The sequence below is a fragment of the Armigeres subalbatus genome, unplaced genomic scaffold (genome assembly GCF_024139115.2).
Source record: "Armigeres subalbatus isolate Guangzhou_Male unplaced genomic scaffold, GZ_Asu_2 Contig2036, whole genome shotgun sequence".
In the NCBI taxonomy this organism is placed as follows: domain Eukaryota; kingdom Metazoa; phylum Arthropoda; class Insecta; order Diptera; family Culicidae; genus Armigeres; species Armigeres subalbatus.
Window position 1 is genome coordinate 18,390 of NW_026942876.1, and position 15,950 is coordinate 34,339.

General features: G+C 36.3%; 1 protein-coding gene across 2 annotated transcripts in view; it reads right to left on the reverse strand.

The window, feature by feature from the left end:
- Window positions 1-1,345: 1,345 nt before the first annotated feature.
- LOC134203648 (uncharacterized) overlaps window positions 1,346-15,950 on the reverse strand; it is a 43,589-nt gene continuing 28,984 nt past the window's right edge. Inside the window, exons 2-3 of one of the 2 annotated variants that reach the window (XM_062678531.1) lie at window positions 2,132-2,292; window positions 1,346-2,069 (exon numbers count right to left, since the gene is read on the reverse strand). In XM_062678531.1, coding sequence (XP_062534515.1) covers window positions 1,863-2,069; window positions 2,132-2,292 — 368 coding nt within the window. In that variant the 3' untranslated portion in view covers window positions 1,346-1,862. Of the gene's footprint in view, window positions 2,070-2,131; window positions 2,293-2,382; window positions 2,711-2,772; window positions 2,928-15,950 lie in introns of those variants that run through there. The other variant, XM_062678533.1, reaches the window with a different exon arrangement.

The window sequence follows — 15,950 nt, forward strand, 5'->3', positions numbered from 1 at the left end:
ATATTCATATAATTTAGGCGCAGACAGACGTTCAAGTTCGACTCACTAACTTGTGTAAAAAACATGGCCGACGGATTGCCAAGTAGCAATAAGCGAAGAGATGGCGCCACATGTTAAAACGGCAAACCCGGCAAACGTTATTTCTCGTTTTGTTTTGATTTTTGATTTCGTCAAAATCTTTTAGTTTCTTGATCAGATCTGCTCGATGGGACTCTTAATAAAAATGCATGATCACGCACACACGCGCTGTTGAAAATAAATCGAAAAATACCTAGCACGCCAGATGATATTTGTTACTCAGGAGGGGTTATTTCATTTTTGATTTTTAAATTCTTTTCCATGCCTTACTTGACTGGACTATTCGTTGGTTTTGCAATGGAAAAAATCTACGATTTTCGGTCCAGGCACATGTTTTGAATCACAATCGCCAAAAAACACGCAAAACACGCAATCGCCAAAAAACACGCATCTATGTAAAACAATCAACGCGAAAGTTCCGAAAAGATGGTAACAGCATCCACGCAGCTTCACAATTTCTTTACCATATCGTGGCTAGAATTGCTAGTAAAGTGATTCGCTTAGCTACATTGTTAAAGTCGATTGTAAAGTCGTTCAGATAAAAATGATTTTTGCGGCCGTGCGGGAGATCTTTGTTGAGTGTTTCTGTTTTGCTTCCATGGTTCGGTGGGTGGCAAACGTGGGTGAGATAGAAGGTGATATGGCAAAACGTCAGTTTTCATGTAGCAATAAGTTGTATAGGCGGCGCTAGCGTGCTATGCAATTCCAACGTATTTAAATTTGAAAATTTACACAAGAAAATCGAATTCAAATGTATGAACTTAAACGTCTGTCTGCGATTTAGGGTTGCACTGTTAAACATTTTGTTGATGCGTTTTACTTTTGAAACACAAAAATAAGATAAAACTAATTTTGTTTTCTTTACACTTAGTTTTTATAGCGTGCGAAATACGAGATGAAGAATCAGAACAGTAACCCTATAACGTATTTGTTTAAATGTTTTGATTTTGTTACTGTACTCCTTTCAACCTTTATTACATAGTCACAGGCCATGTTTATTTTTTTATGAGCTACTCACCTATTCTGTATGTTCTTTGGGTATTCACGCATTTTTTAGTTGAAATACAAACATTTATTTTAAACATAAAATATAACTCTGAGAATGATACAACAAAACCTGCCAAAACCATATATGGTTAAGAGTAAAAGGGTTCTTTCGAAGATTGTATTTTCGGCCATTTGCGAGACATTGTGCACCGTTCACGACATAATTCAAGATTTCGCGAAATAATGGGAAATGGGTCATCAAATTATAGAGCGTCAGCTGTTTTCGTTTTATTCCCTATATTTATATTTTCGAAATTGTTCTTATCATTGCTTGTTTTTATTATGGGTTAGTACTTATACTTAAGCATGCTGATGATGTTCTTAATACGCACTTGATGAGGATGCACGTGGAGTAGGGAGAAGTTATTCTTCGACAGCAATATATATTCCTGCCCGTAGCCATAATTACTCATTCACAATCCAATCGAATAATTTGATTTTTCGCCCCTCATTAAACATATTCAGATACCAACAATGCTTGAACAGCCATGAATTTGGTTGGAATGCGGATGAGTAATAAACGTTAAGGACGGAAGGTGGGATGCGGCCCAAATAGACTTCCTAAACCAGTTTAAAATAATAATAATAATAATAATTACGATAATGATGATGAATTGAATCACATTCTGCATTTGAAATCATTCGGGCAGTATTTTGTATTATTTCAGTCACAATGGATGGCAGTGTGAGTGTTTTGCGACAAGCTAACCAGGTGCAACGGTCATGGTCGCCATAGTCTAGACCACATTGTTGGAGATAGCCGAAGGCTTAGCCCGAACAAAATCGAGTAGCAGCTCGGAGGAGTTGGATTCGCTGGAGTTTGAGTTCGATTCGGAACTGATGCTCCTGTTATCAATGCTGCGGATCTTTGGGATGATATTGTTCGCCTCCTCGCTGGAAATACTGCTTGATTCGGAGGAAAAACGTGCGTTGTGATTCAGCTCCTGCCAAACGTGAGAAAAATGAGATTCATATTCAGATGGATTTCCCACATTATGATTGTTACCTGAATCATTGTTCCTCGAATGCTGCGGGCATTGGCCTCTTGGAAGGCTCTGGCCAAGTCACGGTTTATTTGCTCCAACGGAGTATTGCCAACGCGAATATAGACAGGGACGTATCCGGCTTTCTTGGGTAGATCCTGATACTTGGAAACGGGCTTGGAATCTGGAATTATTCGAATCAATATTATTGTGCAATAGTGAAAACGGAAAGTCCACTCTTTCCCCGGACACTGAAATATAACCCAAAGCACGGTTTTTAAGTTTTGCGGCTCAGATATGGCGTTTTATTGAAGTCTCTCGGTCAGTACAGAAATATGTAACGAAAAACATAAAAAACTATTTGTTAACGTCTTGTCTAACTGTGGGTAACTGCATCTTGCTGGTAGCTCCGGTTACCGTACACCTTCCCTCTGTTGTAGATTTGTCCATGGTGGACCTGGTTAAGGTTTGGCATTTTCATTCGCTTTTCGTAGTTCAGCTAGTAGTGCTGCACGCACTTCATCCGACGCCGAGATCGATGCCGAGTGGGATGTTGAATTGCTTGAAGTGTTGACGCCCAATCCATGGTCGGCCTGCAACGCCTGGAAAATAACAAGCTTTGTGTTGATTTGGCTTTGGTACCAGCACAGGTTACAGATCAAACCTTGGCAAGTTCCGCTCGGCTGATGCGCAAAACCGGTTCGTTGAAAGCGGCAGCCAAAGCGGGGTTGATATCGGCCAGTGGCTCATCACCGTACCGGATGTATACCGGGACGTAGCCTTTTTTCGGTTCCAGGACCTGGTACTTGGGCGCGGCAACTGAAAATTTGGAATAACGACAGAGAGAAAACGGTTAAGGAAGGATCAACTGAAACCGACTGAAAGAGAATATTGCTTACATTCAGGATGCCAGAGAGGTGATGACTATGTACAGTACAGGATGTGCAGACATGCAGCCGTGCTTGTAGGATAAGTTGCACACTATGTCGATGATTTGAAAACTTTGATGATACACATGCATTTGAAAAAAAGATACATAAACGAGACATGCAAATAAACTGAGCTTAATATGAATTAAAGGAGCTGGGGCAATGGTTAAATAACTTTATACACAAACAGCATGCATTAATTGTTTGTAGTTATCTGGTAAAAGATAGATAGAAGATGGTCAAAGAATATGTGTAGTGTAATGCAACAGATAGGTATGAAATTGAGTATTGTAAATTGTAATGAGTTTGTGATGTTGGTCTGATTTATTGTAAATATGATTATGTAATATGTGTATTAAATTGTCGAATATAATTCATTATGTGTGATTAAAGTGTTTTTTTGTATTTTATTTTAAATATTCCCATCCAGAAACAGTGCATAGCATTAAGTTCTATAAATAATTTGTGAAATATAAATACTCATTCGGCATAAATACAACTTTATATTAATGCAAATATAAGGGAAATGACATTTCAAATGTCTTCTTCTTCTTCTTATTGGCATTACATCCCCACACGGGGACAGGGCCGCCTCGCAGCTTAGTGTTCATTAGGCACTTTCACTGTTGTTAACCGCGAGGTTTCTAAGCCAGGTTACCATTTTTGCATTCGTATATCATGAGGCTAACACGATGATACTTTTATGCCCAGGGAAGTCGAAACAATTTCCAATCTGAAAATTGGCTAGACCGGCACCGGGAATCGAACTCAGCCACCCTCAGCATGGTCTTGAGTTGTAGCCGCGCGTCTTACCGCACGGCTATGGAGGGCCCCTTCAAATGTATTTTAGTTAAAAATGTTCTCTGCTCGTGTAAATCGGCTCACATGAGTAGCAAGCGCGTACAAGCTTCTATCTTGAAACTGTTGAGAACCGAAGCTATGGATCCACAGCTCTGGAAAAGGATGCTGGTCATAATAATAATATTAAGAAAAGTCCACGAAACGAACAAGCGAACAAAAATGTCCAAAATGGAACAGAAAGATCGATTTAAGGGCTATAGACTCGACATCGACAACAAGCGAAGGAACCCTTTGGGAAGTCTAATTCTGAACCGTGTGAATTTTGAATTCATCCACGCTTGTTAGAATTTTAAGCTGCACTATGTCGGAGTGATATAAAAAAACGCCCAAACTGGAGAATTCGGAACGGTGGACTTCATCGTAAAATTTTACCATGTTGGAAATATGGCTCTAAATCTTAGCCTAACGTGCTGTGGTTGAGCATATTTATTGTAGTAAATTTTCATATATTGAAGTTCTAACCAAAATTATGCCACCAGACTTAATTTTGTTTATTCCGCCAAGTAGTCCAGACCAACAATAATTATGCACAATCTTTTATTTAAACCATCATAAGTCGCGAGCAAAAATATTCGGCAAATTTTCTTAATCTCAGCTCTGATGGTGGATGCTTATTCAGCCCATGATAGGTTGAGGCCCTCCTTAGACTAGCGGTAAGATGCGCGGCCATTAAGCAAGACCATGATGATGGTGGCTGGGATCGGTTCTCGGTGCCGGTCTAGGCAATTTTCGGTATGGGCATAAAAGTATCATCGTGTTAGCTTCATGCTATACAAATGTAAAAATGGTAACGTGGCTTAGAAATCTTGCGGGTATTTGTGGAAGTGCTGAATGAGAACCCTAAGCAGCGAGGCGGCAATGTCCTAGTGGGGGATGTAATGCCAATGAGAAGAAGGAGAAGAAGAAGGTTGGTGCATTATCTATAAAAACAAAAATAAATTTAGGTATCCTTCCTGACGATTTAACTCACGAACGGGTGGACCGATTTGAAATATTTTTTCCCCAATCGATTTGTTTTGAGGTCCGCATGGTTTGTATATACAAAAAGTTAACGTGGAAAGGTAAAAAAAACATTAGAATACATTTATGGGTCAATTGCTGAGGAAAGCAAAACAATCACACGGAAATTGATCTAGAGTGCGGTGCTGCAAACAGTTCAGTATGTGACATTTGCAACATAAACACCCGGGCAAAGCTGGGTACATTTCGCTAGTTCACTATAAAATCGTTTGTAAACATTGTAAGGCCGGTTTCAAATGAATATCGTATGGTCGTAATTTAACAACGAGGGCTCCTCTTATTGTTCCAATAAGTTTTGGATAATCGTGTCACTATACTAATACAAATTGTGAAATTAATATGAATGCTTAAATAGTTTAGTCCGTTCATCTAATGTGCAAAAATAAGTCCATTCATAAAACTATTTGGCAAAAGAAAAACTCTGGCATAGTCTGCCTGCTTGAGCAGCTGCTAAAAAATGAGTAAAAAATATTTTTCGCGCAAGTTTATTGCGTTGCTCATATGGTGGCAGCTTACGTCGATTATTCCAAGGAAAACGCCATTATTTTTGACCGGTGCGCTGCTACAATTGTCTGACTGAAATAATTTTAGTGTCATAGCTTGTAGGTGGTTTGTGGGGTTAATTCCCTTCTCCTCAATTTGGTAGGAGAAAAATTCCATGCAAACCTTTATACATTTGAAGTATTTCATCTGCGCCGCCGAAAAGAATATGAATAAATGCATAGTTTTGACTGACCTAAAATACAGGGAACCCCATACCAATTGATAAGAGCACATACATGACGGGTGTTGGAGTTGAGGATCATTAATGCAGGGTTATTCCTTCTCTAGGAGTTCTGGGGAATTCCTTCCTCTCGGCTCGTCTCAGTAGCATTCAGAGCGTCTCTAAAAATACGGGGGAATTGCTTCCCCAGGAATTTAAGGACTTACCGCTTCAGGAATTATGGGGAATTCTCCCTCCAAAAAATTTAAAGAACTTCGACCTACCCTTCACCCTTTTCAACACAGTTTTTTTTTTCTCGAAAAGGAAATCTCCCACCAGATATTTTGGGGAAATTATTCTTTAGGATATCTTGGAACTCGTTCTACAAGAATTGTGGAATATTCTTGCTTCAGGATTTTTGGAGAATATCTCCTTCAGAAACTCTGGAAAATTCCTTCTTCAAGAATTTCCTCTATAGAAATACTCGTTCAGGAATTTTGGGGAGTTGACCCACCAGAAGATCAAGGCAAATCCTCTGGCACGAATTATGGTGAATCCTTCCCATCTAGCTAAATATCTTTTTCAGGATCTACTCCGTGGATCTCTGACAACTGATTCCCCACAGCTCCCCCCTCACGAATTATAATTGAATTTTCTTCCATGAAGTATGCTAGAGGAATTCGTTCAACTGAAATTCTGAAAAGTTCTTTCTATAATTCAAAAATTCCTGTGATATTCTCATCAAAGAATTCTGAACGGTTTTATTCTTCCAGATTATTAATTCACCCATGATTAATTCTCATGATTAATTCTCAGAATTTATGAATGGAAAACTTCTGGAAAAAAATCCTTAGCAGTTTCTGAAAATTCATGCGTGAATTCTCTCTTCTGTCCTTTTTTGATGGCATTACATCCACCATTTCAAAAATTGCCGCATTGCAGATTGGTGTTCATTAAGCTCTTCCACAGGTGATTTCCCCTTTTGTGAATGGCAACAAAATAAAATTTCCATATAAAATTAGACATTTTCCATAAAAAAATCAAAAATTTCCCATAAAAAATCAGGAAACTGCCAATAGAGAAATCAGAGTATAAGCAATAACAAATATAAAAATTCCCCAAATAATGCAAAATTTCCATTAACAATTAAGATTTTTCCTTAAAACAAAAATAAATTATCACTTTTAAAAGAATTTTCTATTAAGAAATCAAAGTTACCCATTGAAAGAAATTTAAAATTCCCATAATTTTTTTTTCTGAAAAAAAAAAATCCACATAATAATTATTAAAGAGCAAAAAGTGAAAGAACATATCCATAAAAATAGAAAAAGCGATAAAATTAATTGAATTTTCCATGAAGAAACGCTTTTATCGGACATATGAACATTTTCATTTTTTATTGTTCTTAATTGATTTTTTTAGAAAGTTTTAAATTTTTTGTTGAGGAAAAAATATAATTTGTGGACAACTTTGTTATTGTTTGTTGCTAATATAGATTTATTTTATTTTTTGAAATAGAAAATTTTAATTCCTTTGTGGATTTTTTTTTATAATTGCAATTATTGGTTTACAAAAGTGCTAATATATTTTTTTGTGTGGTATAGTCTTAATTGTTTATGAAATTTTTTGCATAATTTAGGGAAATTTTATATTTATATATTGCTTCTTTATGTGGTAATTTTCAATTTTTTATGGTTTACTTCTAATTTTCTAGAGAGTTTTAATTTTAGTCTTTATGCATTCCTGTGTCTACAATGTGAATTTTCCGAGGAAATTATGAACAATTTACGAGGAAATTCCGAAAAATTTCCGAGGAAATTTTAAAGAATTTTCCAAGGAAATCCTAAAGAATTTTCCGAGGAAATTCGAAAGAATTTTCCGAGGAAATTCTGAAGAATTTTCCTAGGAAATTGTAAAGAATTTTCTGAGGAAATTCGAAAGAATTTTCAGAGGAAATTCTAAAGAATTTTCCGAGGATATTCTAAAGAATTTTCCGAGGAAATTCTAAAGAATTTTATTAGGAAATTCTAAAGAATTTTCCGAGGAAATTCTGAAGAATTTTCCGAGGAAATTGTAAAAAAATTTTCGAGGAAATTCTAAAGAATTTTCCTAGGAAATTCTAAAGAATTTTCCGAAGAAATTCTGAAGAATTTTCCGAGGAAATTTTAAAGAATTTTCCGAGGAAATTATGAAGAATTTTCCGAGGAAATTCGAAAGAATTTTCCGAGGACATTCAGAAGAATTTTCCGAGGAAATCCTGAAGAATTTTCCGAGGAAATTCTGAAGAATTTTCAGAGGAAATTCTAAAGAATTTTCCTAGGAAACTCTAAAGAATTTTCTGAGGAAATTCTAAAGAATTTTCCGGGCAAATTCTGAAGAATTTTCCGAGGAAATTGTAAAGAATTTTCCGCGTAAATTCTTAAGAATTTTTCGAGGAAATTCTAAAGAATTTTCCGAGGAAATTCTAAAGATTGTTCCGAGGAAATTTAAAGAATTTTCTAGAAATTCTAAAGAATTTTCTGAGGAAATTCTAAAAATTTTCCGAGGAAATTCTAAAGAATTTTCGAGGAAATTCTAAAGAATTTTCCGAGGAAATTATAAAGAATTTTCCGAGGAAATTCTAAAGAATTTTCCGAGGAAATTCTAAAGAATTTTCCGAGGAAATTCTAAAGAATTTTCGAGGAAATTCTAAAGAATTTTCCGAGGAAATTCTAAAGAATTTTCCGAGGAAATTCTAAAGAATTTTCCAACGAAATTGTAAAAAAATTTCCGAGGACATTCTAAAGAATTTTCCGAGGAAATTCTAAAGAATTTTCGAGGAAATTCTAAAGAATTTTCGAGGAAATTCTAAAGAATTTTCTGAGGAAATTCTAAAGAATTTTCGAGGAAATTCTAAAGAATTTTCCGAGTGAAATTCTAAAGAATTTTCCGAGGAAATTCTAAAGAATTTTCCGAGGAAATTCTAAAGAATTTTCGAGAATTCTAAAGAAATTCTAAAGAATTTTCCGAGGAAATTCTAAAGATTTTCGAGGAAATTTAAAGAATTTTCGAGGAAATTCTAAAGAATTTTCCGAGGAAATTCTAAAGAATTTTCTTCTAAAGAATTTTCGAAATTCTAAAGAATTTTCCGAGGAAATTCTAAAGAATTTTCCGAGGAAATTCTAAAGAATTTTCCGAGGAAATTCTAAAGAATTTTCCGAGGAAATTCTAAAGAATTTTCCGAGGAAATTCTAAAGAATTTTCCGAGGAAATTCTAAAGAATTTCCCTAAGAAATTCTAAGGAATTTTCCGAGGAAATTCTAAAGAATTTTCCGAGGAATTTCTAGAGAAAATTACCAAAGAAGAATTTTCCGAAGAAATTTTTAAGAATTCTCCGAGAAAATTCTTAAGAATTTTCCCTGAAAATTCTAAAGAATTTTCCGGGGAAATTCTAAAGAATTTTCAGAGGAAACTCTTAACAATTTTCCGAGAAAATTAAAAAAAAATATCCGAGGGAATTTTAAAGAATTTTCCAAGGAAATCCTAGAGAATTTTCCGAGGAAATTCTGAAGAATTTTCCAAGGAAATTCTAAAGAATTTTTCGAGAAAATTCTTAAAAATTTTCCGAGAAAACTCTAAATAATTTTCCGGTGGAATTCTAAAGAATTTTCCGAGAAAATTCTAAAGAATTTTCCGAAAAAAATGTAAAGAATTTTCCGAGAAAATTCTAAAGAATTTTCCGAGAAAATTCTAAAGAATTTTCCGAGGAAATTCTAAAGAATTTTCCGAGGAAATTCTAAAGAACTTTCCGAGAAAATTCTAAAGAATTTTCAGAGGAAACTCTTAAAAATTTTCCGAGGATTTTCTAAAGAATTTTCCGAGGAAATTTTAAAGAATTTTCCGAGGAAATTTAAAAAAAAAATCCGTGGAAATTCTGAAGAATTTTCCGAGGAAGTTCTGAAGAATTTTCCGAGGAAATTCGGAAGAATTTTCCGAGGAAATCCTGAAGAATTTTTCTATGAAATTTCAAATAATTTTCCGAGGAAATTTTAAAGATTTTTTCGAGGAAATTCTGAACAATTTTCCGAGGAAATTCCAAAAAATTTTCCAAGGAAATTTTAAAGAATTTTCCGAGGAAATCCTAGAGAATTTTCCAAGGAAATTCTGAAGAGTTTTCCGAGGAAATTCTGAAGAATTTTCCGAGGATATTCTAAAGAATTTTCCGAGGAAATTATAAGAAGGATTTCCTTTGCAAATTCCGAAGATTTTCCCCTGGAAATTTAGAAGAATTTTAAAGAATTCCCCTTAGAAATTTTAAAGAATTTCCCTTGGAAATGTTGAAGAATTTTCCTTGGAAATTCCAAAAAATTTCCCATGGAAATTCCGTAAAATGTCTCGTGGAAATTACGATATTTCCCGTGGAAATTCCGTAGAATTTTCCATGGAAATTTTGAAGAATTTCTGGTGGAAATTTAGAAGAATTTCCTTTGGAAATTTCGAAGAATTGCCCGTGGAAATTCCGAAGAATTTCACGTGGAAATAATGAAGAATTTCCCGTGGAAACTCCAAAGATTTTTTTTCTAAAGAATTCTCCGTGGAAATCTCAAAGAAATACCCGTGGAAATTTTGAAGAATTTCCCTTGGAATATATCATTCAGAAGCACTTACTGTGGAAATTGCGGACAGCTTACGGTGGAAATGCCGAATAATTTTCCGAGGAATTTTCGAAGACCTTCTCGTGGAAAGTTTAGAAAAAAATCGTTGTAAATCCAAAGAAATTTTAGTGAATTTTTTTACGAATTTTTCGAGAAAAATGCGAATTTTTTTAAAAGAATTTCCCAAAAAAAAAAAACAGAAGAATATCACGAGAAAACTGCGAGGAATTTCCCGTAAAAATCTAATTAGTTTCTAATGATGATTGCGTAAGCAAGTCTTGAAGGAATTTTGAAGTATATTCTATGATATTCCGGTGCGAATTTTCAAAAGTTGCCCGTGAATGTTCCAAATAGTTTTCCCTGGAAATTTTGAAGAATTTTCCGGGAAATTTCCGAAAAGTTTTCCTGATAATTCTGAAGAATTTCTGGTGAAAAATTCGAAGATATTCACATAAATTTTAAAGTATTTATTTCTTGTAGAAATTCTGGAAAATATCCGAAGAATTTCCTGTGGAAATTTTGAATAACTCCAGTAGGAATTTAGAAGATTTTCATGTGGAAATTCATAAGATTTTTCCATTGAAATTCCGAAGAGCTTCCCGTAAAAATGACGAAGCACTTCCTGTGAATTTTTTGAAGAATTTCAGTACCCATTAGAGATTAACGCATTCTTGCTCCAAGACCCATTGTAAACCCTAATAACAGTATCGCCAAAACACGAAGCAATTAAAAGAATAACAAATAAATATTTTCAAATAAATGTAATTTCCATCGCTTAGATAAGTTAGCACTGACATTTTCAGCGTTTCACACCTCCACTATTGCATCGTAGTGTGATCGATGACGAGATGAAATGGATACCGTGCCGTGTAAAACTGCGTTATTTATTCCGTTCATCACCCGACCCGTTGACACCATATCATTTACATGTCAGTTCCACTTATTCCTAGCACTGAAAATGCGAGAAATAATATGGAGATGTCCGTTCCTACCAACACAATCACCAAGGGTCGACCGGTAAAAGAAAGGCAAAAAATTGGCCAATCATTCAAGAGAAGAACGATCGATAAAATCAGTAGGGTAGTTGATCTAATTTCCGACTGATGATTAGGAAGTGTAAAATTTTTTAATTCGTTTGGCAATTTAGCCATACATAGTTTCGTATGTTTCCGGAGACGAGCCAGCCTCGGGCTGAAAGTCTCCTTAATAAATACACAAAAAAAAGATTCGTATGCTTAAAGAATCTATTGTTGAGTCATATGTACGAAAATTCGTGCTTAGAATGAATCGACACTAAACCCAACTATTTATCAGACAGCCCAAATAATGAGAATCAATCAAAACATAATATAAGACTCCACTTCACACCATTTCCTCCGTTATGCCAGGTCCCTGCTGCTGGCGTCCTTTTTGTTTTTATTAAAGAGGGTGTTTATTCAGGCAGCACAACGTAGGCTGGATGGGTATGTGCAATCGTGCAGAGCGAGCTCCAGTGTGTACTCAATCACCACCCGAAATGTGCTGTACTTAAGCTGACACGAACGATCTGTCGCTGGCAGAAGAAAAAATCTCGCATTACAGGTTCCAGCTGATGGAACTTCCTGAATGAATCATGCGCTAATATGCGAGGGCTTCTTTCCGATTGAGCTATTAAAGCTCTGCTGCAAAGCGGATGGTGAAGCGAATAATATACGTGAGGTTGAGACATGGGAAGATGTGCGATTTACGATTCCGTTTCGACCTCTGATGTGATGAGTTTTTTTTTGTGCCTCTGATCCGATGCGACGTGTTTGAGCAGCATCAGCAACAAACTGACTGACTGGACGAAACTTGTTTCATTTGGTGAATCTTATTATTCTCGGCTTTTTTTTGCTTCACTTCACCTGACGATTTTATAGTAAGTTAGATGTGATATAAGGGAAGCGACTGCCATCACGGATCATAAATCTAAGCTTCAAAATAATTCTTTGTTCTGAGACGGAAATGATAATCTTAAACAATGTTTCTGTTTTCGGAGATGAGCTTGATTTCGAATTTAGTTTTGTTTTTTCTACTTTTATTGTTCGTTAAACTGTTTCCTGTCGAGTGACCCCCACCGATGCCAGGAAGACTACGTTTGGACTAGGGATCCTGCCAGCACTTGCCGCAGTGAAAAATGTTTAGGCTTGCACATGACTTTACATTCGAAGACACTTTTTGATTATTTTGTCTATCCTCTAGCAGTGCATTTTCGCTAAAATTAAACAGCAATACGAATGAACACGATATAAGGCATCAACTAGATTACTTTACTTACGAAAGCAAAACAGATTGTTCATTCGATGAGACTTTTCATAAAATCTATTTCCCAAAAATCGCAATACCTTTCGATCTGCAACAATAACGATGTCCATTTGGCTCAGATTTTGACAGTTCTCAATGCTCGATTGGCTCAAGATGGCCGCTTTCGCATATCTCTGAATGTAGGATCCCTAGTTTGGACAAACTCATGGGCTGAAAAGGTGGTGGCAGTGTAGTTAATATTCGAAGGGAAACGTGACCAAACATTCTTCGTCTTACAATGTAAGGTTGCCGTAGAAGAATTACAACAAATAACAATTATTATACTCTTACTGCCAAATTCATCTTATAGAAGAAACCCAATATTGTACACCTGGCCATTCTCGCATCAAAATTTTGGTTTGATTATAGGTATCTTTCTAAGGTGATGTCCTTTTGTGGTCAAATTTAATAGTGATCAAACAGACTTTGCGCTCCGTCTAATGCAACTTGTTGCGAAGAAACCTATTATAAATTATCGTCTGGCTATTTTTCCTTATCTTTTATGCACACATACACACACATATGTATGCGCACTGACAGACCAACCTTTGCTCAATTTGCTGAACTGAGTCGATTGGCCCTCCGAGCCTCCCATAAAAAGTTAGTGTTGGAGTGAAATCATAGTCATTCAGTGCAATTTTTTTGTACGAAAATCCCGAACTTGAAAAGAAAAACAGAGAACAAATGACACGTGATTCATATATAGATATATTAGCTGTATGTACCCGGTCTAGCACGGGATTAAAAGTCGATTTTGTAATTCAAGTTGCCAATGCTGAACAATCGACTGTTGTTCCTCTGTGTTCGCAAATATCCGAAGGAAAATGACTCCTAATGCGAGGTCGAATTATTCAACAATCGTTTCATTATTCTGCATTGTAGTTATACAGCATACATAAATTGCCAATCATCGAACTGAAATGATGATGACTTCATCATTTTCTGAGAAAATGATTTCATAAATTCTCCTGTGCCAGAGCTGCCAATCTGCAACTGATCTTCGTTGCAAGTAGCCAATCGAGCAATAAATAATCCTTCTCTGGAATTCTCTCGAACCCGATAACCATCAAATATACGTCATCGACCGGAATATCGTCTTTCAAGTTTACTGCCATCGGGCAACAATGAAGCTGCGATTCAATTCCCTTACCAGTTCTCAACGTAGATATATGCACAGAGCGGCATATACTTTGTAGAACATCCCGAAGAAAGGGAATCGTCGCAGGTACACATTACATTCACTAACTAAAGCAAACTAGACCAGATCCATTTCCTGTGCTCAGTTGCTGTCCTGTGCTCCCCATCGTTTTCAACTATACCACAAGTTTTATTCAAGTTCAAGAACGACGTGAATTGGAAAGCATAAGATGGCATAGACTAGAAGAAGTGCAATGTGAGCACATTTATTCAAGTATCAATGGCTCACATAGGCGATTAACTTTTTTCAACATAAAGGGGAATTCTTCTACGAAGTACCAATGAAACGATATAGGTAGTGGAAATATCTTTTCAAATCTTTTTCAAACGATTTTTTATATCTAGTTTGATTTTAATGGCCGCTTATTTTAATAAAACATCATGCTGAGGGCAAGCTTCGCTCCAGAATGGGTGTAGTTTCACAAAACCAATCTGAAAATGTGTATGCCGTCCCTATGTTGGTTGTCTGGATCTGAGAAGTTTTGGATCAACATCCTTCGCATCTCAGAGCGCGCCGTCTCGCGTCAACAGCATGAGTAGGACTAATAATATGCCAATCGCTGAATCCAGCCATCCGTTGCTGCTAGCGATATGTGCCGCAGAGTGTTGGCAAGGCGAAGGTGAAGGTTGAACATCGGCGTGCATGACCCGGCCTGAGCATGCGGGAATAGTGAGGAAGTTGCTTCATATCCATATCGTCAGCGAATCGAAAATCAACAATCCACGTTGCGATAAGATGGACTAACACATTGGAAGGCGGTGGTGATGTTGGAAGTAGCAATATCAGTAACGAGTCAATTGATTTTGAAGTACACAAGAAGACATGTTTATTGTTCGCGGTGATTGACTCTGTGATTGTAGCTGAAGCAAATCATATTATGTCTGTATTCCATACGATTGACTTAGACTTTTGGATATAGGAAGCGAAAGAGTGTATCTGACATTTTGATACATTTTGTATATCTGTACCTTCATTTATAACTACCTTAATTTGACATTACTGGATTCATTTACATATAACTTGTTCAGGAAGAAAATAATAAAATCGCAAATATGTCTTATACAATTCTGATCAATTTGACATTGCGTTCTTTTTTATTCTTACTGCATCTAAACATTTGTTTTATTTCAATGCGAAATCCTTAGGCGACTTCTGGTGTTGATGCGCTTAGGGAAGATCTATAAATTTCGTAACGCTTAAAGGGGGATGAGGGTTGCCTCAAGTGTGACTACCCATAAAAACTATGCAGATACTCCATATCAAAAGTGTGACATAGGGAGGCGGGGGATGAAAATGGCTAATTTTTGCGCTGCGTAATTAATGGATCTTCCCTTATTGCTTTGACTTCCATTGTATATCTAATCTACGGCAGATAGTTATAGCTATGATTGAGATTACGATAAAATGTGTGGACTTAAACATTACGAAACTTTTTATGTAATGAAGTTTGTAGTCTGAATGGGCTATTAGAGCTTGGTGGCAACATGTAGTTATCATTTCTGCGCAATCAGTAACTTTAGCGTAGGAAAATTGCACACTGCTTTCCCCTGAGAAGCCAGTACGCCATTACTGTACAGGAAAAATATATAGAAATGATTCGAAATTAAGTGATTGCAATTTACGCTGTATTGTTCACTCACATTTAGAATTTAAAACAATTTGACCATCTGACCAAAAAAAAAAATGTTTGGCATGATGACAAATTGTGTACGGATAGCTTGAATAAATTCATCCTGATGGATTCTCAACACTCTCACACCGATGACTGCATCATCGTGTACATGGAAACCAAGCAGCCAACAAGTTAGCAAGACAAATTTTTAGCTTCTTAATTGTACTTTAATTTCACAATGTGTCATATATTAATGGGAACATCTCATGTTTGCCTTTCTCGTATACTAAGTATACGGTAAAGGCTATATGATCGCTCCAAAAACAAACTTTTTATAGAAGGCCCGGAGACCCATAGTGTTATATACCAATCGACTCAGCTCGACGAATTGAGGTGATGTCTGTGTGTGTGTGTGTGTGTGTGTTTTTTTTTTCTTCCTAAACAATGGAGGGGGAATCTGCTCAACAGACATCCTGGGTTGACCAGGAAGTGCGGGGTTAGGGATCACCGAGGGAGGCAGGACTACATCCCCGACCCGCTAAACCGTTTCCATTGCCGCCAAG